We start from the raw sequence: 23,334 nt of genomic DNA, 5'->3' as shown, positions 1-23,334 counted from the left end.
GCTGTCGCCGCGCGCATTCCGGCCGGCCTTGACCGAGGGGTGAGCACGAGTCCGCCGCGGGGCATGCCGCCTCCCGTACGCGGCGCATTTGCGTCTTTCAAAGCGGCCGTCACACAACATGCGAGCTCGGGTCTTGCCTTGCTGAACAACCAAGGCTGAAGTTGGCCCCGCTTCCCGTAGCCCACCGGCGGTCCCGAGAGGATCTGCTGGCCGGGCGGCAGACCCTTGCCTTTGCGGTTGGCCACTAAAAAGGGGTTCTCCTTGAAGCAAATGGGCTGCGAGTCCACCAGAGGCTCCTGGCTTTCCTCGGATAAACTCAGAGTCGCCGCCGAGCTCGCGCCGCCTTCTTTCGGGGAGAGCAAACTTGGGGAGGACGCCGGCTCCGCGTGGGGGGTCGGGGGGCGGCTGAAGCCCAGAGGCTCTAACGGGGGGGCGTACTGGACTTGCAGGGGGGTCTCCATGGGGGTGGTTGGACTTAGACTCGGAGAGAACTGAACGGGGAGAAAAGAAAGCCAAAAGGATGGAAAAACAGGAAGCGAGAAGACTTTGAAAGTCCTGTTTCTTCCAATTCCGTAAATGGAGCTGTCATTTTTCAAAGAAGATAAATAATATATGCTTGTGAGTGTTATCTGTCTAGATGTGTTGCTCCACCGTTTTTGTTCAAATACCTGTTGCTTCTAAAACTCCAATTAGCGATGCTAACGCTAACCTGTCAATAGAATTTGGCATCAACATTTGTTACTCCAATGTATCTTTTGTTACTAAAACCGCAACTGATGATGCTAATGTTAGCCTCCCGGTAGAGTTTGGCATCTACATTTGTTGCTCCACCATTTGTGTTCAAATACCTTTTGCTCCTAAAACTGCAACGAGAGACGCGAACATTAGCCTGTCAATGGAGCTTGGCATTGTGTAACGTATCGTTTGATCGGAACCGAATTTCTTTAAGAACAAGTGTGAGTTGTTGCCGAACCGCTGCTTGTTTAAAGTCAAAAGGGAGCGAGCGCATCGTGATGTCGTCGTTCAAGACTGACTGAGCCTTTCGACAAGTGCCATAAATAACCAATTTATCGGAGTAGCGAGACACTTCGGCACCTTCCGAGATGTGAATGACTCAGTGCAGCAAATATAAAATTAGCAATACAGTAAACCCGGGTTTATCACTGGGGATCCGTTCCTTTTTTTTGTCGTGGTTTCTTTATTTGTGCTTTTCATTTTTTTAGACATGCTTTTTCGTTTATCATACTGTACGTATTGTATTATGATTGTATTATAGTGAGGGAAAGTAAGTAAAAAAAAGTAAAACTCAAACATGCTGGAGAAACGTATTAACTGAAGTGAAATCAAATATATTGAAAACTCATCCGTTTGCTAGGCCAGTCATAATTTTAAAATCTGCTATTATTAACAGGTGTTATTATAAACCAATTATTGTTTATTGTTTTTGTTAACACCAAACAATGACAGTATTTCGGTCATTGTTTTACCAAGTAAAATGTCTTAAAAAGATAATATGTTTGTTTCTTTAAGTGAAAAAAAAAAAAAAAACAAATCAATAATTACTTTTGAGAGAGTATAACCAGAGAACTATTTTAAGTTCTAAACAATTTTTGGACGATTCAAACAGTTGCAGATTAATTTAACTATCAATCGGTTTGTCGGTTAATTTGATTTATTTTAACGGCTTACTGAAATCAATAGAACATTTGAATCAATCGCAAATCATTGGACCATAACCCAAAATCTGAATTCTATCGCAAGCAGGCGAATCGTGAGATTCTTAACCCCGGCCATGACATCATGGCAAAATCTGAAACCAACTGGTATGATTTTTGGTATATTAAAAAAAAAAAAAAAGGTGACTGTATGTCTATCAAAGGAAGCGACATTTTCCTACCTACTGCCCGTCCAAGTCAAAGACAGTCCTCTTTGGAAGTCAAACCGAAAGCCCGAACGGGAACTGTCTCGGCGTCCACTTGAGTGCCAGATGCGAGTTTAAAATATCACAAGAGGGGGCCAGCTGTCCTGCCCCCCCCCCCCCCCCCCCCCCCCTGGCCCCCCCATCCCCCAATCTTGCCACCTCTCCGTGTCACACACATGTCGGGCGAAGCTTTGTGTGCCTTTAGTTTTAGAAATCCCTAAAAAGGGGGATGCGTCCTTGGTAGGGGCGGGGTAGGTCCAAGGTCGGCGGGGGACGCTTCCGTCAGGGGACAAATGGCGGACGGGATTGAAAAAGGTTCTGCGACTTACCCTGTTGATTTTCTGTAGGCTGGTGGTGGGCAGCGCTGCGAGGGTTTTGTAGTCCAGTTTTAAAGGTCCGGTCTGGATGTTCTATGCAGAAAAAAAAAGAAGGAAAATGTGTTTTTTTTTTTTTTAATAAATAACAATAAATAATGGGAATGTACAGAGCGAGGCTCCGGAGTATTTGGAAACGTCCTCACCGAAAGCAAAACAAAAAATCTTGAACGTTTTGTAGATGGATTAATCAGAATTTGGCAAAATGGGAAAGTTGTTATCAAATACGATGTTCCGCCGTTTAAGTTAAGCTCCAAAAATAAGTAAAATCTGTCGAGATGTTTTTTTTCATTTATTATTTTTTTGTTTTGTGTTTTTCTCAATTTATTGTACTTTAATTTTTGTCTTAGTTTTGTTAATTGTACAGTTTTTCATTTGTTCTATTATTTCTTTTTTTATTTATAAAACTGTCTTTTCCTGTTCTTTCATTTCATTTTTTTAATGATTTTTTTGTTCACGTCTTTTGTTTTTTTTTTTCATTTTTATACTGTATGTCTTTTTATTGTATTTTTGTTTATGATTTTTAGTTCACAATTTTGTTATTATTTTATTTTATGTTGGTTTTGTACACTGTTTTTGTTTTATTGTTTATACTTTTCTGATTTATAATCTGTCTTCCTTTGTTCATGTTTGTTTTTCCAGCTAATTTTTTCATTTGTGGATTTTAGTTAAACATTTTTGTTTTTTATTAACATACTGTATGAGTTCATGTATTTTATTTTTAAGGTTTTTTGTACATTGCTTTTTTTTTACCACTTATTGAGCCTTGTATAAATCTTTTGTTTATTGTCCATTTTTTCATTATTTAATTTTTTTCGATATCGAAAAATGTTTTGTTTGTCTGTTATGCTTTTTTTTTATTTTTAGCTCTGCGTGTTTTTCATTAATATACAGTATGTACATTATTATATCGTACGTCTTAATTTTATTTGATTTTATTTTGATTTTATATGATTTTATATGATTTTTATATCATTTTTTTTCAATTTTTTATCACTACACCAATTTTTTGTTTTTCATTTGGGTTTGTTTTCAGAGGAAAATAATCAATTTTGTGCGGGCAAAAAAATTCTGGGGCGTGTGAAAATGATTTGTCGGATTTCCTTTTGTAGGATTTTTCACTTTGGAATGAGTACGAAAAGTTATTAAGCGTTTACACGACTGATATTGTAATCATGGGTCAAATCTTTGGCGCGCTTTACGCTAAGCAGCCTCCGGGATTGTCTCACCTCGGTCTCCTCTTCAAGCAGGCGGGTTGCCTCCTCTCGCTCCAAGCGCATTCGCTCCTTCAAGCCAGACACGGAGGAGGAGGAGGACAGTGCGGAAGGAGGAAATACACGTACACGCACATTTGGATGGAAGATGAAACGACAGTAAAAGCAAGAGGAAAAAAAAAAGCGGTGGCACAGATTGAAAGATGGAGGATTTCACGCGTGACCAAAAAGGACAGAGCGGGAGAGAGACAAGAAAACAAAAAAAAAAAAAACAGGAAAGTATAGAATCATTCGTTCACTTTGGGTGGGAGCAGAAAAAGCATGCGAGGTGGGATATCGCAGACAGTAACTCCCTATTTTAAAATATTTAAAAAATATTGGCACAAGGTTTTCTGTGTACTGTAATGCAAAACTACAAAATTGTGACGGCAAACCACGGTAACGTCTTGGGATTTTCGATATCACTTTTTTACCCAGAGTACAAATTTGACGTTCTCTCTTTGACGATTCTTCAAATAATACATCAGAATTTTGGAGGGGAAAAAAAAAAAAACCCTATGAATTCGGATGTTTTGATTGGTGAATTATGATTGAATTTCCCAAAGCCGACATTAATTTTTGGGAGACGCTATAAAATTAAGGAAATACTCTGAATATAACATTTATATTCATTTGGCAATTGTTTTCAAGAATCAAAACATGGACAATTTTGGGGGGAATCTTGGGGGGACATGTTGAAGGTAAATCAATTTGCCAAATTATGAATTTCTTCAATAATATAAATAATTTTAGTTCTGGTGCTAAATGAATGAAAAAGTAGGAATGATTTCTATGTGAAGTGACTCCTCACAGAACATATGAATCTCCAATGAATTAGCAAATAGAGTTCAGGAAATTCTGTGACAAACTCATTCAATCCCAAAGACGTAATTTGACATATCTTTTATCGTTGATTAATCTAGTTTCGCGTATTGCGGTAAAGGAGGGTCAGAAAATGTCTCACGCTGAATAAGGTCAAGAGCAAACCAAAAAAAATACAAAGAACCTCCCGCCTCTTCATTTGTGTCCAATGTCGCGTCCATTTTGTCCCCACATGACAGCAATGTGAATTGCATCCACTCAAACGTATGACACATCACAAGAAAGGCCGGGATGACCTCTTCTGAGGACACTAGGACTTAGTAGGCTACCTTGAAAGAGTCCGAAGCTACAGCTCAAAAACAAATGTCCACTATAGTGGACACAAATGAACAGGCGCTGTCTCCGGATGATATTACACAATAAATTTCCCTATGCTAAAGAGCAAAGTAAGGTAAAAGTATTTTAAAGAACAGGCAGTTACTTTCCTACGACACGTCACGGTAAAGCAACTCACCACTTTCTCCATCTCTTCTTTCTCCCACTGGGACGCCTCCCTCACCATCTCCGACTCCTGAAGAAGAGCGAAAGCGGGCCCCCTTTAGCGCTGGCTTTTAAGTGCGCCGCAGTTCCATTCACTTCACCACGCCTTCGCACTAAATTAAACGGGTGCGATGGTGCTTTCGAGGCTGCTGAATTGCTGCCGGGGCCGCGCGCATCCCCCCCCCCCCCCCCCCAAAAAAAAAAAAAAAAAAACGCTGAACAAAAACATTTGATTCACGCCTCCACTTGGCCGCGCCAAAGCCATTCCCGGTATGTTGATGACTGGCAAAAACTACTGTTAAGGGTCGCCCCTTGCAATGCATGCTAATGACTTCCTGGTTTCCCGAAACAACTTGCTAGTGACTTATGCTAAGGCCACGTCCCATTATTAACACATTCAAAGACATATATTATGTTCGCTATTAAAATTGTTGCTAGAGTTTAGCTAAAGTAGTGTCTAATAATGTCTGCTACCAAATAAACTAAGTACTGCAGTTATCAGTTACCAAACAAATTTGTTACTTTTGGTACTCAAAAGTAATTGATTACATTAGTACTTTGTACCTAAAGTAATCAATTGTAATAATCCTGCACTAAAGTGACTTAAGTACTTGACTACTTTAAAGTAGTCAAGTACTTAAGTCACTTTAGTGTAGGATTATTACAATCTAAAGTTTAGATGCTAAAGTAGTCAAGTACTTAAGTCACTTTAGGGTAGGATTATTACAATTGATTACATTGATCACATGCATTACTTTAGATTCTAAAGTAATGAATTACTTTAGTGAGTTTAGTACCAAAAGTCAGAGATAATTTTAGGTAATAATTTTAGTAATTCGTGCCTTAAGTAATCAATGACGTGAGGTACTTTTATTACTTTACTAAAGTAAAGTAAAATTGCCGTAGTCATTTTAGTCCCTAAAGTACTTGATTACCTTCGGTGCTTTAGTACTCAAGTAAAAAATGATTTTAGGTATTTTACCTTAATTCTGGACATTTTATTGGGTTAATTTTCTCAAATTATTTTGAATCATATATTTGTTGCACGTTAAGTTCCAGATTTCCTACATTGTGGACGGTCAGCCAAGGCCTCGGCAGTGTCGAACGCGCTCGAGGCAGTTGTCAACTCACGGAGTAATCAAGTTCCAATTTGTGACGGTACCTTCTGCATGATGTCCATCTCCTCTGGGCTCAGGTCTCTGTCTATAGAAGAGATGCTCTCCATACTGTTCTTTCGGACGATGCCTGACGCAAAAGGGTTGGCGATGATACCCGGGGACGCCTGGGGACACATGTTGGGTTCAGCCCGCGGGCTCCGAGCAGTCCAAGCAAATGTAGAAGGTTCTGTACTAACGTAAGGTTCCTGGTTGGGAGCGTGCTCGGCGGCGGGCACTTCGCGCGGGTCGAAGCCGTCGCACACCAGCATGAGCAGCGAGTCGCCCACGGCGCGCAGCACTCGCACGGCCTCCGTGTGCGTCATGCCCAGCAGGCTGTGGTTGTTCACCTCCAGGATGCGCATGCCCACCTGCAGACGGCTGTCCCGGGCCGCCGCGCCGCTCGAGCTCACCTGTTTTCAAAGGAGAAAGACAAACTGTATGATAACGCAACTGAAAACAAATTTTACATTCGAAAAAAAAACAAAACAGAAGAAAAAAAACCTTAGATATGAAGATGCCCTCATCAGTGGGGTCAAAAGGATTTCCTGCGTGGCCTTTGGCTCCTCCGCGTATACTTATCCCCAGTTTCTCTCCTGGCTGCTTATAGATGACTATTTCCTAAAAAAAATATATGAAAAGATTTCCGTTAGCACCTGCGGCGCTGCTCCGCTTGGCCCGGCTCGCGGCGGCACCGACCTGCATCCCGGGCGGCGAAGGATCTCTGCGCACCAGCATCTGGATCTCCTGCTTGTTGGCCAGCAGCGCCCGCACGGCTTCCTGGTGCGTGGCGTGCCGCAGGTCCATTCCGTTCACCTCCAGGATGCGGTCGCCCACACGCAAGCCGCTCTCGCACGCCAAACCGTGAGGGATCACCTGTAATGGCCAATGTTCACGGTAACATTCGTACCTAGACAATTTGGAGGCTTCCAAGTTGGCATGGGCTGATTACTGGTTTGAGGGTTTGTGTGTGATATTTAGATATTCTGCGTTTTGGAATGTGAAAAAAAAAATAATTGGTTCACCTTGGAAATGAACACTCCAGGTTCATTAATGCCGAAGGGGTGGCTAGCGTGGTCGCTTCCCCCAACGATGCTTAGGCCGAGGGGACCCCCCGACTTGACAAGCGTCACTTCCTGTCCGAGCAGATCGTTTGCATCACCGTAAAAAAAATCGGAAAATGTCACATCCGCGTCTACCGTATTAGAGGATGTAAAGGATTCTATATGTTGTTGTTTCTACTGTTTTTGCTAAAGCAGAGTACACAACAATCAGGGCAGATTGAAGCATTTTCCCACCGTTGCCATCAAAGCAGGGTAGACAAATACCAAATATTGTAGCATTTTGATGAATTTACTCATCGTAAAACTGTTTAATATGCTGTAGTTAGCAAATAAGGTAACAGATAGCCTAGCTTCTTCTGTTGCTGCTTCTACTACTCATTTCTTGCCTTGTGGCACCATACTGCCTCTTTCAGGTCAGGCTTGGTACTACATCAGATACTCTTGTGCATTTGATGGCTTCACATGCTGTTGGAGAAGTAAGCACACAGTTTAGAAATTAGCCGAAACAATGAAAATTGGTATGTGTGTACCCTGCTTTAGGAGTTTTTAATGATTAAACAGCAATAGTTGTTTCAATGTTTACTCGAGTGGTTCCCAACCTAATTCAGCCTGTGTTTGGTCACTGTCAGGTGGAATTCTCTGGTTTTCCAAATCATGCCATTATGGTAAATTAAAACAAAAAAAAAAAATCTTGTGTAGCTAAAGCACGTTCTTCAAGTTGGAATTATTATTATGATATACTATTGCTCATTAACAAGAACACACTATCCCAATAAACCCCCGTCCCCCAATCTCGAGGGGACGTAATGCCGCACTGCCCCTGAGAGGTAAACAAAAGGCCGCGTTTTACAACAAGAGAATTTAGAGAGAGATTTTTAATAAATTACAAATACTAATATAAAAATGACATGGGGACAGAGCTGTATACCGAACTGGTTCATATTCTGGAAAAAAAAAAAAGACCATATCTGGGTTTCCACCTGACAGCATCATTTTCCATATTTTTTTGTAGAAACGATCAAGTAGATGAAACTGGAAAAACTGTTTCGGGAACACTGATTTACTCTACAACCATTACACGATTCATTTTCATACCATGCACCATCCACTTTCAAACTGGACAGCAGCAAGTATCGCCAAATGGAAAAAAAAAATGATATATTAAGCAGCTAATCAGTACTGCAAGATCCAGTTTCTAGGTGTCCCCGCCCCTTACCTCGATGGGGTACTCATCCTCCATGCGGCCCAGGTGGTTTCCCTGCAGGCCCTCTTCGTCCTGGTCGGGCGAGTCGGACGGCTCCGGGGGCGGCGGGGAGTGGGCCCGCTGCCGGGACAGGCCCGGCGAGCGCGGGGCGTTGGGGTCTCGCTCCACCAGGAGGTCGATAGTGGGGGAGGTGCCGGTAAGGAGCGCTACTGCCTGGTCATGTCTGGCCTCTGTCATGTCTACACCATTGATCTGGATTTACAGTGACAAACAAGCGCAGTTTGGCTTTTTGTTTGTTTGTTTTATTAAGGAGGAATGTTGTAGAGTGACCACACAGTTCAACTGGTAGCAAAGAATAAATTATTTTGTAGTTATGTTAGCATTAAGCTAGTTAGGGATAGACCAAGAATCAGCTTACAACTGACTTTGGTTTGAAAAAATAGAAATGCTGTTCTGTTATAATGCGTTTACATTGGAATTGAAGAATACTATTTCATAGGAATAAAAGAATAAAATATTCAACACTGGAAATCCAGTTATTCTGCCGTTCCTTCTGTTTTGTGGTGTCCTTTTCCGCTATTTTAGCATTTAGCTCGCTAAGGTTCGATCAAGTAACAGCTTGCATCTGAGTTTCATTTGTTAACAGAAAAAAATAGAAAGTTGTTGAGTGATAACGCACTTAAATTGGAAGCAAAGAGTAAATGACAGAATACTGGAATTCATGTTATTCTGCTGCTCTTTCGGTATTCTGTTTTTCTGCTACGTTAGCATTAAGCTAGCCGGAGACAGACTGAGTTTCAGTTGCGACAATAGTCGGCATTTTGACAAATGATCAGTATTGGCTTTCAAACTGCTGTATTTCCATTTAAAGGTTCTGTATTGACATATTTTATTCATTCATTTTATTATTATTATTCATTCATTTTATTATTTTATTCAATTGTTTAGAAATAAGGCTAAGAGGAAAAGCAAGTAGACAGCAAGCAAGCAGGATAATTCCGCTCAATTATGCACATATTTTACTCGCTTGCCACTTGCCTTTATTCATTTAAAAACACAAGTCCAGCATTGACTGCAATTTTTTTGCTTTTAAGTCAACAAAGGCAAGCGGCGCTCGTTCAAGTATATTCAATTCATTAGAGCCCGATAAGCTTTCGTGAGACAAGCAGAGGTCAGCGCTGGCCCGACAGTATCGCCGCTTACCGTCGGCTGACGCCACCGACACCGCGCCCGCCACCGACCACACATAAGGCAACTATGAGCATGCGGCCAAACGGTGGGGGAAAAAAAGCAAAAAGGAAAAAAGCAACTGCAGAAAGAAGGGAGGAGATAAGCGAGGACAGGGGGTGCTCAAGTGTAGTGTTGGTGGACATGAAAAAGTATGTAAATTGAAAAAAAAAAAACACTGTTGTTTACTTCAGGAGCTGCCCTAAATCACAAAAAATTGGTTAGGGTAAAAATAAAGCAAATATGCTGAAGATTCAAATATATAAAAAAAAAAAATAGAACTACCATAAAGCCCCTTAAAGTGTCGTTTGGCTATTCTGGCGAAAGTCTGATGAAATCCGCCGCGATGGGGCGTAAACTACTCACGGAGATGACCCGGTCGCCGACTCGTAGCGTGCTGTCACGGTGGGCCGCTCCCCCCTCTGCGATGCGAGAGATGTAGATCCCCTAAAAGCAGAGCAACTTCTTTATTCCTGCCACGGTAGATTACATAGGTGAAACCAAAATCAAATATGATGAAACCCAAGTGAAACTCGTGGTGTGGCCCGAGCGAAAAACAAAGTGTGTCAACACAAGCGTGAGCAAAGTTCACAGTCAGACATCTCCAAAAATATTTGGACTTACAGCCTAAAATGCCAAAAGCTGTCTCTGTCTGGCTGGATTTTGAAGACTGGTCGGCCCCAATATACACCTCGACTACCCCGTCTACTTATGCTGAAGCTATCATGTGTCCGGGGCTCGCTATTCATATCTTCGTCTCCCTGGCGACGGCGGCGTAGCGCCACCGCCAGAAATGGAGCGGCTCAATGGCGGACGGTAATGGGAAACACTTTTTTTTTTTAGTGGTTTAGTGGGCTATGAAACATAAGCAGCATATTATCTACTTGTTTAAAAATATGTGAAATTGACTGATTTATACATTTCCATAATGAGATCATTAGAAGTAAGAAATTGGTGGAATGTAGCCTTTAAGCGCAAAACTTTGCCCATCCCTGACCTTGTGCTGACTTGTGCGTAACCTCCGAAGCACTAGGGGGCAGTATGTTAAAATTTGACGTTTTTTAAAGGTTTCACTCCGCTCTAGTTTTCTTTATTGATATAATAAAACTGTCAAAGAAGCAAAGGTAAAGCAAGCATAAAAACTGGTGAAGTAGTTAAAATATTTTACCCAAAAGCCTCCAAAGGAGTTACAGATTTAAAAAAATACCCCTAAAACTCCCAAATGTGACACAAGTTACCCCCCCCGAAAGAAAAAAAAAAAAGTTGTGCAAGCAAAAATAAAAACCCAAAAAGTTTAAATAAAAATAGAACTATTATTGAGTGATAATACAGTCGAATTGGAAGGAAAGAACATAAAATAGTGCCAATTTTTGTTCATTTGTTTCCAGATCAAGCAAAAAACAAAAAAAAAAAACATTCTCACCGTGTCCCCAGTACGGTACGGCGTGGAGCCCTTGCCGCCGGCGATGCTGAAGCCCAACCCCCTGTCGTTGCGAAGCAGGCAGGCGGAAAGGCGCTGCAGCGGTCCCGACCCGGCCCCGGGAAGGTGTCCGCCCTCGGCGCCGAAGGCCAGCCCGGTGCTGCTCCGCCTTTCCCGCGGGAAGTAGTCGTCCTCGGGCCTGAGCGGCGTGGTGGTGACGGCGTTCTCCGGCTCCACCATGCGCTCGCGAAGCACCGTCATGGAGACGGCGGCGCCGGAGCTGCGCAGGGCCTCCACGGCCGTGTGGTGCTCGGCCTCGTGGAGGTCCACGCCGTTCACCTGAAAGCGGACGAAAAGTTCACTTCGAGGCCTGTTGGAAACTCTGACACATAATGGGCCTTAAAAAATAAAAAAATCAAGTGTTGAAGAAGGGACTAAATATTCCTGGTACTATATTAAGACCTAAGGTAATTGATTACTCTGGGTAATTAAGTACTACAGTAATAGATTACTTCAAGTTGCGTCATAAAATAACCAATTACTTAAGCACCTAAAAAGTATTAGTAATTACTAAAGTAATTGATTGAGTGAGTGCTACTTTAATGTACTTAAGGGCTTAGAAGCATTTCATTACCTAAAATAACCATTTACTAAGTAAGTAATCATTTACTAAGTAACTAAAGTAATTTATTTAATGCCTGATTATCAAAAGTAATTGATTGCCTTCGCAATCAACCCCCTAAGGTAATCAATTACTTTTTATGTAAGGTACTTAACATGTTAAATAATCCATTTACCCAATGCAATGTCATTATTTCGTATATACAGTATATGCAATCATTTTATTATATGTATTTGTTTATTATTTATTTCATACACAACATATATATAGTCTGTGCGTAATTTTCCTTTACTTATCTGGCAAGCCACTTGGATTATCTTATTTTATAGTATTGTTTTTGTATTTATTAAGCTCATGCCATTGATTACTACAGTACTTAATTACTTAAGTAGTTCATTATAGTGACACTTAAGTACCTTAAGTAATCAATTCATGTAGGTTAAGTAATCAAGTAATCAATGACATTAGTACCTACCAAGTACTAATAAATACTGATATGAAAATCCTTTTCAAATAATCCATTCATTGAAGGTGCACCTTATAATCCGGTGTGGTTTACAGTATACTCCAGAAATTACGGTACTTGTTTTGTTTTTTTCCGATGTACATGTGTTACTTATTTTCTTACAAAGCTGATTATTTTTTTCAGGGTTGTAAAACGCGCAACAGTACTCGTACCTCCAGCAGCTTGTCTCCCACTTTGACTCCTGCTCTGGCCGCAGGACCTTCCTCAGAAACTCTGGAGATGAAGATCCCCTACAATCAAAGAGCAAGCAAGGTTAAACACGTCATCGGTACCTTCTGGCGTGTCCCGCCCGGTGGGGTCCCACCTCATCGTCGCCCTTGTACGGCGTGGAGCCTTTCCCGCCGGCGATGCTGATGCCCAGGCCGCCCGTTTGCCGCAGGATGGTCAAGGTGTGCTGCGAAGCCAGGAGGCCCGGTCAGAAACACGCAGCCTCAAATTGCTTCCAAAATGTGAGCAATATTCACTTAAAAGTTGGGGGCAATCGGTCTTGGGGGGAAAAGTTTCAGAATGTGCTGAAAATGCACTATAATCACACTTATTTTGAAAATATTTTAATTGTTTGCTACTTTTTGTTACATGTTGAACGGTAAAAGCAGGCAAGGCAGGGGCGGGGCTAAGGGTGGAAACGGTCAGCCCTTATCACTCTCTGGCCACACCCACATTGCCAGTTATTTATATTAGTTGCATTCTCACATAAAAATATATCATAAATATAAATAAAATCATAAATATCATAAAATTGTCTTATTTAATGAAAACCTATTACGACACTCCATTGAAACATTTCGGTCTTTGCGCCTGCATCAAGGGCCTGAGCAAAATGGATTTTTTTTTCCAGGCTCATGCCGATTGCGATATTTGACAAAATAAAATTATGATTAATCAGTCGACTAATATGAAAAAATTATACCTGTCCATGGATATATCTAATCTATATGTATAAAACACAATATATAATTATGAAGAAAACTTGAATGAGGAAAGGCTGAGCAATTGACTACTTTCATTCATATGTTTGACTTCAAAAGTAAAAATCTGAAACAAAAAGACCATTTTATGAGAAAGCGATGATATTTGTTTCATTATCGTTGTTTTCCGTTGATATCTCTTCATGCGCAAATATTTTACAAATAAACCGACAAGAAAAACCTGGAAAAAAAAGATTTTTGTGGAATGGAGGCTGTTTGAATTTCATCATCTTTGTCTTGCATGGATATGCCTTCATGCATATTTTTTAAATAAATAAATGAAACTTCAAATAATAGTTTCATAACTTAAGTTCACCGCGAATGATTCTAGCGCATTCGAAAATGTCTCCCCAAAAGATCAATATACTTTTTTTGAATATACAACACATATGAAACCAAATCATGTATGTTCACAAGCCATGCATAAATAAGGACATAAAGATGAGGGGAAAAAAATACAAATGTATTCTACAACTAAATCAAAAGTCTTAAAAGAACCATGCTGCGGCGTTCAAAAAAAAAAAATCCACAAATCCCAAAGGCAGAACAATAAGACACAATTTCACATCATCATTATTCAATTCAAGAGAGGGGAGATAATGCATTCATCCGGGGGGGTTGCTTTTCTGCCCCCCCCCTCCCCCCACCCAATGATGTATGCCGTCACCTCGACCAGGTCGCCCGATTGCGCAGGAATGCAAGCCAGAAAAAAAAGCAAAGAAGCAGGAAGACGGCAGGAGATGGCAGAACATGAAGCTGGGAATCGAGAAAAATGTTTTTTTTTGGGGGGGGTGTTTCAATATTTCTGAACTAGTAATACGACGGCAATGATGAAAAAAAAAATAAAAACCCGCATTCAGGTTCTGCCAAGCTCACTGGATGTTGGGTTAGGGGTTCTCTAGCTAGCGATCGGCTCGGGTTACATCTCGGACCTTCAGGCGGTTTTTGAGCAAAGGAGTCAAGACAAAAGACAGGAGAGCGAAGGTACAGACCTCTTCCTCCTCAATTCGAGCAGGTTCAATCAGCAGATTATTGACTTGATCAAATGACACCCCCTGTTAGGGACAGGAATCAGCGACAAGCATGCGGATTAGTTTGGCCCCCTCCCGCAAAAAATAAAATAAAATAAAAGGCCGGCGCTCGCTCCGAAACTTGGAAAACAAGAGAGCCGAGGTGACACTTTCCAGAGCGTGTCCACTTGGAAGCTGAAGCACGCTTGCACCGCCCCAGCCACCGAAAGTCAACAGCGGCAGAGATGGAGAGACCAAGAAAAAGCAAAAGCGGACAAGAAAAGCCCGAGAAAATTCAACCAAATGAAAGTTCCATTCGGATACAACTGAGAAAAGGCGTTTAATATTAACGCCCAGCAAAATTGGATTCTTGACATCTATAACTGTCGGTTACAGGTGGTAGATGAGACGAAAACGTGGATTGTAAGGAATATGATGAACCAATTTTAAAACCAGCCGATTAAAGCGTTGATTAGATTATGGCCTTTTTCCTCGCTATTCTCCGGATTTAAGTAATGACTTGACTCCTCCACAAGATGGCGGCAAAGCACTACTTGTCTATATCTTTCAGCGCAAAAGGCATATCTAGCACAAGAAGAAATTGCATTTTCCAAATTCACTTCCCCTTTCCTAAACTGTGTTCTCAACTTGACAAAAATACAATTTGGTAACGATAAAAAGAGATAAACCGATATGTTTTTATGCGAACAAAGAAAAAAAAAACAATATAAACTGAAATGCTAAATTTTCACTTATCTTTAATTCGTAAAAAATTTCAACAACAAAAAAAAAAGAATGTGCAGTCGAAAGAGTGTGTTCAGGATCAACAGAACCACTTATACATTAATGTTAAAATTTAAATAAATAGTTCCCTGAGGTAACACATTCATGAATTGATTTATCAGCCCATAAGATCTTCAAAATGCTAAATAAAGACCGCCCATGTGGAGAACTGGTCTATGCTTAATTCCTGTGGCAATACCAAAAAAAACAACTAAATAAATAAAAATCAAGAAATTAAAATTTCAATGCTGAATTTCCAACCAAGAAAAAAAAACCTTAGTGAGGAGACAGTACACATTTCAAACTCCCTTGGAGATGTTCTCGTTGGTCTGAGATGCACACACACAGATGAACACGCACACATTCTGATTGATCATCATTTGGATGAAAGCGTCAGCCTCAGAAACAAACTGTTGCTCATATGTGTTGATTGGGATCGAGACACACAACGCACATAACAAAGAAAGCGTGTGAAAGGGCGCCATTATTTGGAAGCGATGGCCGCTAAACTACAGCAAAAAGTTTAGTGGTAGCTGAAGGGGCATCAGTGACGTGGCAGCGCAAAATATTTGGCCTAGGCTGATGAGCTTCATGGGACGGGCGAGGACGTTGCACATTTGGTCTTATTTGACCCACCGTGGAACACGCACATACACAAATCAAAAACAAAGTGAACAACAACAATGATGTCATCCTACCTTGACCTGACTGGAGCCGACGTGGTATCGGCTGTCGTCCAGCTCCGGCGTCTCAAACCCGGGACGCAAACGAGGCACGGCGACGCCCTCGTCCTCCTCCTTGGGCCCGTCCCGCTCGTCCTGGAGGCCGTCGGGGTTGAAGCCCTGCAGCAGGGCCGCCACGATCTCGGGGTTAGGCAGCTTGGTGATCTTGAAGTGCTTCTTGTAGTGCGGCGTGTCCTTCCGGATGAGCCGCTGCCTCTCGGCGGGGAAGGGCGGCCTGTCCTCGTCGTCTTCGTCGCTCCTCTCGCCGTCTTCCTCCGCGTCGTCCTCGTCCCTCCTGCGAATGACGGGCTCCTCGGCGAAGCGCACGGTGGGCTGGGGGGGAAAAGCGAATTCGGGTTTCGGAGTTCACAGACAGATGAATCTAGCGATGGGAAAATGAAGCCTCATGAGGCACTTGACAGTATTCTAAACACGGGTTGGTACTGTACGAGTTGATGGCACCTCCAGGAAAATCAGGTTGGAATCTGTGTGCAATTTAACTTGAAGAACATGGCCATAATCACCTCAATGTACTCCACCTCCATCTCATCCAGGTCGTCCTCCTCGTGATTGGAGTGCCCGTCCACCAGGTCCTCTTTTTGGGAGGGCGGGGCGCCGTCTCGCCTTTCCTCGTGGGAGGCGGCCGACAGCGTGCTGTCCTGCGAGTCGTGGCTCTGATTGGAAAGGTCGCTGAGCCGTTTCTCCTGGAACCCCGACGCATCAGTCCAAGAAACCAAACGGGCTTCGGCTGAGATGTCGCTCGATAAGGGTTTAACCTTTACCTGCGCGTCGCAGGATTGATCTTCCCCTTCGGGCCCGGATGTGAGAACTTCGTTCCGTCGGTCCTCTATCACTTTTTTCATGACCTTTAGCTCACTGGGATGAGGTGTGGCTCGTCGCTGAAGGCCCTGGAAAACACAGTTCCTTGTCAATAAAGAAAGCCGCTTTTGCCTAGCTCGTTCACTGCCACCGCAGCCGAAATTGACTGTTGACGTCTTTTACCGTCTATGGCAGCGAACGAGTTAAAAACCAGCATCGCCGCATTGGCGACGTTACGTCGTTCCCGTTGGCTCACCCTGCGCTCGGCGGCAGCCTCGTCGTCGTCCTCCTCAGCCTTGGCCTCTTCCTGGAACTGAATGACCGACACTCTGTTCAGGTTGCTGTCCGTCCAGCTGTCGTCCACGCTGTTCTGCAGCAGGTTCTCTGCGGACAAGAGCGCGGAATGCGGCCAGCGCAGTTAGAGCCTCGACAAGAAAGGATGTGACTGATTTGAAAAATCGGGTGACTCTTGCTTCCCCCTTTGAAATAATAATAAGAATATATAGCATTAGTCGGTATGGTTTATTTTGAGGTCTTGACAATGTAATCTATTTAAAAAAAAAAAAAAGCAAGACATTTTCATGAGACGCGTTTCCTTCTCACCAAGGCTCGGCGAAGGCTGCTGAGGCAGCAAGTAGCAGGTCAACACTTTCTCCCCCGTGCGTTCGTCGTCTTCGGTTTGGAACTTGAGCATGGGCTGCGACTGGTTCTCCGCCAGCCACATGGCCTTCAGGTTGAGGTTTGTCAAGGCAAAAGGCAAGTTTTGCAATCTTGGAGAAGCAAAGAACAAAAGAGTCAGGCGGAAGTCCTCCGTGATCCCGCGGCGTGATCCTTTTTCACCTGTTCCCGGCGACGTCCAGCACGTGAAGCTCGGTGGCGTCGGCCAGCTCGCCGGGCAGCTTGGCCAGCCGGTTGTCCCGCAGCGAGAGCACGTTGAGGCAGGAGCAGCCGCCCAGCTCCTTGGGTACGGCGCTCAGGCGGTTGCGGTCCACATTCAAGTTGGTCAGCTTCTTCAGCTTGCCCAGCGAGCGAGGAAGCGTCTTTGGATGGAACGGGGACCAATTCGTCGGTAAAGTACAAAAATCGTGCTCATCCCGTCGGCGTGAAGCGCGTTAGCGGCGATACCTGGAGGAGGTTCTCCGTCAGGACCAGCTCGGTCAGGTTTTCACACTCTCCGATGGAGTCAGTCAAGTGAGTTAGTCTGTTTTGGTCCACCTTGAGGATGGATAGTTGCTTGAGACAACCTGGTGAGGAGAAAAAAAAATAACAGACTACCTCCGATTCTTGTGCTCATACCAAGAGGATGGAAAAGATTATTAGAAAGAAAACTTTTGGGTTTACTTATGGGGGGGGGGGGGCATTACGTAATATGATCCTGGTGCATTACTAGAAATGATCGGTAATACGCACGCTTTAACAGCAGGTGGCAGTGTGGACTACTTAAAACACATGCGCGGAAACTGAAACTGAAATTATTCAAATCAATAAACGTGTCCAAAAAAACAAGCAAGTCCCTCATCACGTCTATTAATTGTTTATTCGCAGGCCTGCATTTAGACGATTTCGTTTTGAGCAAGCGGTTTTTCGCTACCTATGCTGTCCGGAACCACCTCCAGCAGGTTTTGCGTGAGCAGCAGGTCGGTGAGGGCCAGGAGGCCGCCCAGCTCGGGGGGAAGCTCCTCCAGTCGATTTTCGGACACATCCAGACATACCAGTCTTCGGAGGTTGCCGAGCTCCTGAAAACACCCCAAAAGAAAATGGCTTGTTTACTCGGGACTAGAGTTGCAAAACTACCCAAAACATCAGGTTTACGGAATTTCTACGCATCGGTGCATCATTAATCATAGTATTTTTTGCAGAGGATAAAGAATATATGAAAGTGACTTGGTATATTATCAGTCCATGTGTGTTGCCGCTCCATTTGTGTTTAATCTCTACTTAAAGAGTTATTGTGCTGGAACACAGATTCTATTCAGCATTAGCATTAAGCTAGCAGACTGAAATGCTACGTTGTAATTCTCTTTGTTTTATTGTTGTATCCCACCCAGAACCACTCCAAACATAAAACTCACCGGCGGTAACGAGGTCAGCTGGTTTCGGTCCAGCCAAAGCTCCCTCAGGTTGGGCAGCGCGCCGAGCGTGTCCGGCTAGAAAGTTGTGAAAATGCAGGGGGCAAAAAAATGTTTTTGCTCAGTGTTTGAAAAGTCTTCAGGTATTTTGCATGAGCTCCAAGTTACGTGTGTGGTTAATTACCAACAATTCCAGTTCGTTGCTACCTAGGTCCAGCTGTTCCAGTTTCACCAGGAAGGACAGCGACCTGAGAAACGAGGCGTTATAAATTGAGCGCTCGTGGAAGCGACAGAGTGCATTTGCAAACGATGACGTAGCATATTTCTAATGCGCTGGAAGTAGGCAAGGTGTGTGGCGTTTCCAGAGTCTGCAAAACCTCCTCTAAAAGTTGACAGACAGACACATTTATAAGGATGAAGTCAAAGGCAATTAAAGGCCTGGCTTTGAAAATAAAGAACATGACAAACTGCTCTATTTTCTGAGCATACGGTCATGTGATCGCGTAAAATCTTACTTTCGTGCCAGGGCGTTATTAGTAGATTACATCTACATGTAAATATTTTATACCTCATCTAAGAAGCCCATGCACCCCATTTAAACATCAAACGTGGCCTTTGCAAACAAATGCACGCCCACCCCCCGCAAGAGCTAAAGGGCGACACCTACGTGGGCAGACACTTGAGCAGGTTCTCCCTCAGCTCCAGCGTCACCAGGTTGGCCAGACTGCGAGGAAGAGAGGTGGGTTAGTCAGATGGCAGCCTGGCGAGGAGGGCGGCTGGGCTTCCTCCATCTGTTTGCCCCCCCCTGCAATAATCTAAATCAATGGAGGGGAAAAACCAGCCCAGGCCGACTAGATGCTATGTAAAGTTAGCTTCGGGGATCTTATGCTAGCATATTTTGTTTTCATTTGCTCTGTGCACGGGATTATGGGGGTGGGGTCAAAAGGCAGAAGGTGAATAGCCTGTAGGGACAGAGGGCGTGGCGGCCAAATAAAAGCACCCGTGAACGAGCGCGCGCATACTTTCCGATGTCGCCGGGCAGAGTTTGCAACGACACCTCGTTGAGCGCCAAGTGAGCCAGCGCGCGCAGCTGAGTGAAACCGTCCGGCAATCTGCGGCACAAGGGAGGGGCGGCAAAATATTACCATCGGTATTGAAAAGTACATCATCAAATATGTAGCAATGACATCAATAAATAAATGAAACATTTTCACAAAAACAGCCACTGTTATATATACTATATGGGGCATATGCTGTAGCGTTGTCAACATTTCAGCTACCTCCATGAAAACGATGTAATTTTGTAGGCAATTATGTTCAGAATTAGAATAGATCAATATCTCAATTTTCATTTTTAAATACATGTGACTGATTTGGTGAAAACGCCTCACATACTGTGTTCAAACTAGCGAGGCTCCACAGATCGGGTTATTGTTTAGAAAAAGAAAAGCAGAAGATAAAGAATATATGCTTGTGAATGATACAGATGCTAATTCAATTCATAGCAAGCGATCTGTCAGAAAAAAAGGAAATACCGGTAGCTACCGTTTTCTACAATATCGTAAATTTAAGATTACAAATGTTCAAATGTTGCTTTCTTTTTTTTATTTACTTAAAAATAGGAAAGCAGAGTCAGTAGAATCTACTACTAATAGGTTCAATAAGATTTAATTTCGACAGATTTTTTTTTCAAAAAGCCACTCAAATGCCGAATACCGCCGACGAATAATCTGTCAATCCCAAATCGTTTTAAATTAGGACGGATTCATTTTGAAAGCAAAAAATTTCAGCCGAAATGCACGTTGACCAATAGGCCGGCAATCCAATGATTTTGCATACAAGCCGTAAAAGTCACTTTGAGCTTTAATGCAGTCCGTTTATGTGCGTATTGTGGCGTTAATGCGCCGCTTACCGTCAGGCTCTCCCGTTCAATTATTGCACACAGGATTTCCTGTGTGGCGGAAAGAACTTAAAAGCAGCGCCGTAACATACTTAGTATCGAGCGCATCGCGTGCCTTTGGACACGTAGACGCATAAAAGTCACGGCGAGTAAACATCACTGACGGGTTGATTCCGTTGCGCCGTTCCGCTGGCCTTACCTGGAGAGGGGGTTTCCGCTGAAGTCGGCGATCTCCAAGGCCCGGCAAAACTTAATGCTCTCGGGGATCTCGGGAATGTCTGCGCAAGGACGGAAGAGCAGAAGCAGATATGTTATGAGGGCCCCGTGGAGTCCAGCGTTTGAAGTGGTTACTAAGCGCAAACAGATGGCCTGGCGCGGGATGTCACGGGAAGAGGCAAAAGTCGGAGACGCTCCAATGTGCTGATGCTACAGAGGTAGCTTTCCTCACGAAAAATCCCTTGATTCATATGTTAAAGACTGCAACCAAAAGATTTTGCGCTTTTTTTTTAAATAAGGAAAATTACGGAAACGTGGGGCTGCAGAACAGTGTTTTGACTGGCAAACATACTTGAACGAAAGTACATTCAAAAATATTTTCAAATATCTACGTATTAGCAAATACATTTGAGCATATTTGCAAATTTGTTCAGACGTACTTGTTTGCTAATTGCTAAAAACAGCATTTTTTTCCCCCCATAATGCTTTGGGGTATGTTCATCAACACCCTACAGCATTATGGGAACAAATTCTCTTTTGGACATATTTGCAAATATGTTCGAACGTACTTTTACGTTAGATGCTAAAATCATAGCATTTTTTTCCCATAATGCTATGGGGCGCTGATGAACATAACCAATAGCATTAATGGAAAAAATGCTATTTTGCAATTAGCATGTTCAAACAAGTATTACTTTTCAACATATTTTCAAATACATTCGCGAATATTTTCAAACATGTTTGCCCACACGCAAATATGTTCAAATGTAAGCTAAATTCTAAAAACATAGCGTTAGCCCCCCGCAATGTTGTGGGGCACAATTATCAATAACTCGTGATATTATAGGAACAAATGCAATGAATAGTCAAAAATATTACCGCCACACTGCCTTGCATAATTTTCAAGACCTGTTGAATTGTGTACATTCTATTAAATTGCGTTACCGTTTCTTTTTCTACAGTATATTATAGCTTGATATTTTCCCTTCTTAAAGAGCAGCAGCAAAGAAATCCGACCGTACCATTTCTGGATATGTCCAGCTCCACCAGCTGCATGAAGTTGGCCACTTCGGGGGGTAGTCTCTGGATCTCATTGTCGCTCAGGCCCAGCTTCCGGAGGTTCAGTAGTCGGAAGAAAGGCTGCAAAGGACGACATGCAGGAAGTCACACATTGGAGTTCGGGCCACAAGAACAATAAAGAAAAAGGGGAAAAAAAAATCGTATTGTTCAGGATGTACAGTGTGCATCTCGGGTCATTTCCTGTTCATTCCTCTCACCGCTGAGCTCCCAACTGCAGAACAGGAGAGGCCTCGATTGTTAAACGAGGCAATTCAAACTTTCGATCTTGGCACTTTACACTAAGTATTTTAAAGCCAACATTTTTGAAGGGTGTTTACATTGCACAAACACTGACATACTTCACACCATTTGACAACAATTTTGTAAAAAATATTACATGTGTTCATTTTAATCATTTTTCTAGTCCAAACTTTCCCAAGTTGCAAAGAAAAACATGCATGACTCTGCCAATTTTCTGTTGGTCCATCTCCTGACGTTTGTATCATGTTAGCATTTAGCTATCAAATGTTTGTGATTCAAAATAATATGGATAGTAAAATATATAAAAAAATATTCATATTAATTGCAGTCGTTTGTACATGTATTATGTATAGCTATGCCAATCTTTTAAATCATGTTAGCATTAAGCAAGCGGACTTTTGTGAGTCAAAACAAAAAAGATTATAAAGAGAAACGTGCCCTGTCTGTAGCAGTTGTTTGAAAATGTATTTTTAACATCCATGGATATTTCTGTGGGAGCATCTACAGTCTTTTATATCATGTTAGCATTACGCTAGCAGAGTTTTGTAAATTACTAATTAATAGCTACGCCAATATTTCATATCATGTTAGTATTAAGCTAGCAGACCTTAAAAAAAAATAAAACAAAATGTGGCTATCAATAGCACTTTTTGAGATTTAACTTTTACGCAAATTTCTGTTGGGTCATCTGCGGTCTTTCGTATCATGTTAGCATTAAGGTAGCAGATTTTTGTAAGTTAATAATTAATGTCATATGTTTGCTTTAAACTAGCAAATTTTTTGAGTCAAAACAATAAGGATTAAAGAAAGAAACATGACTGTCAGTAGCAGTTGTTTGAAACTTTATAATTAACATCTATGCCAATGTACAATTTTAAATATATGTTAGCTTTAAGCTAGCTGACTTTCTAGGTTTGGTTTGTATATTTTGGTGTTAAATGTATATTTGAGTCCTTAAAAGTGGTTTTACTTTGTTTTTTTGTCACTTTTAGAGCTCATCAAAACTTGTAAACATATCTTTAAAAAAGAGATTGTAATACTCTTTAAAAAACTGTTCCTGGCTAAGCTAGGCAAACAAAACAGGCTTTTGAGGGGAGGAAAGCAGCAGCGCCAAGTGTTTTGACATGCTTCATTCCACCGGCAGCAGCCACGCTGCGCCATCTGTGTGTCGTCTGCTTTTTGGACGCACAGCTCCATTGCACAACCGGGCCTTGTGTCATAATGAAGCCCCTCTATCAAACCTGGTAGAGCGGCGTCCACAGAGGACCCACTGTTTGCCATCTCTAAACACCGAAGCAGCGCTCTTGGAAAACTGGCACTTGAGTCTGGATGCTAATTCCAATTCGACCGGAAATTATCGGTGCGTACGACGTCAACAGATTTTTCTTTTGCGAACTGAT

At 42.5% G+C, this 23,334-nt stretch overlaps 1 protein-coding gene across 14 annotated transcripts in view; it reads right to left on the bottom strand.

Moving 5' to 3' along the window:
* The window catches only part of scrib (scribble planar cell polarity protein), a 50,725-nt gene that overhangs the window by 14,128 nt on the left and 13,263 nt on the right, over nt 1–23,334 (bottom strand). For 10 of the 14 annotated variants that reach the window (XM_088401554.1, XM_088401548.1, XM_088401557.1 and 7 more), the window contains exons 2-30: nt 21,637–21,754; nt 20,598–20,676; nt 19,521–19,610; nt 19,166–19,222; nt 18,683–18,746; nt 18,502–18,576; nt 18,021–18,165; nt 17,555–17,673; nt 17,270–17,469; nt 17,033–17,199; nt 16,686–16,813; nt 16,393–16,518; nt 16,135–16,314; nt 15,587–15,943; nt 14,088–14,150; nt 12,432–12,521; nt 12,280–12,357; nt 10,983–11,318; nt 9,926–10,006; nt 8,345–8,584; nt 8,224–8,244; nt 7,090–7,200; nt 6,764–6,940; nt 6,569–6,685; nt 6,265–6,477; nt 6,073–6,192; nt 4,885–4,941; nt 3,525–3,581; nt 2,251–2,331 (exon numbers count right to left, since the gene is read on the bottom strand). In XM_088401554.1, the coding sequence (XP_088257680.1) occupies nt 2,251–2,331; nt 3,525–3,581; nt 4,885–4,941; nt 6,073–6,192; nt 6,265–6,477; nt 6,569–6,685; nt 6,764–6,940; nt 7,090–7,200; nt 8,224–8,244; nt 8,345–8,584; nt 9,926–10,006; nt 10,983–11,318; nt 12,280–12,357; nt 12,432–12,521; nt 14,088–14,150; nt 15,587–15,943; nt 16,135–16,314; nt 16,393–16,518; nt 16,686–16,813; nt 17,033–17,199; nt 17,270–17,469; nt 17,555–17,673; nt 18,021–18,165; nt 18,502–18,576; nt 18,683–18,746; nt 19,166–19,222; nt 19,521–19,610; nt 20,598–20,676; nt 21,637–21,754 (3,747 nt within the window). Of the gene's footprint in view, nt 1–137; nt 492–2,250; nt 2,332–3,524; nt 3,582–4,884; nt 4,942–6,072; nt 6,193–6,264; nt 6,478–6,568; nt 6,686–6,763; nt 6,941–7,089; nt 7,201–8,223; nt 8,245–8,344; nt 8,585–9,925; nt 10,007–10,982; nt 11,319–12,279; nt 12,358–12,431; nt 12,522–14,087; nt 14,151–15,586; nt 15,944–16,134; nt 16,315–16,392; nt 16,519–16,685; nt 16,814–17,032; nt 17,200–17,269; nt 17,470–17,554; nt 17,674–18,020; nt 18,166–18,501; nt 18,577–18,682; nt 18,747–19,165; nt 19,223–19,520; nt 19,611–20,597; nt 20,677–21,636; nt 21,755–23,334 lie in introns of all 14 variants that reach the window. The other 4 variants (XM_088401549.1, XM_088401562.1, XM_088401561.1 and 1 more) reach the window with 3 other exon arrangements.

This window comes from Hippichthys cyanospilos, chromosome 19, assembly GCF_059441005.1.
Source record: "Hippichthys cyanospilos isolate Australia breed blue-spotted pipefish chromosome 19, RoL_Hcya_1.0, whole genome shotgun sequence".
NCBI lineage: Eukaryota > Metazoa > Chordata > Actinopteri > Syngnathiformes > Syngnathidae > Hippichthys > Hippichthys cyanospilos.
This window is presented reverse-complemented; position numbering and strand designations above follow the sequence as displayed.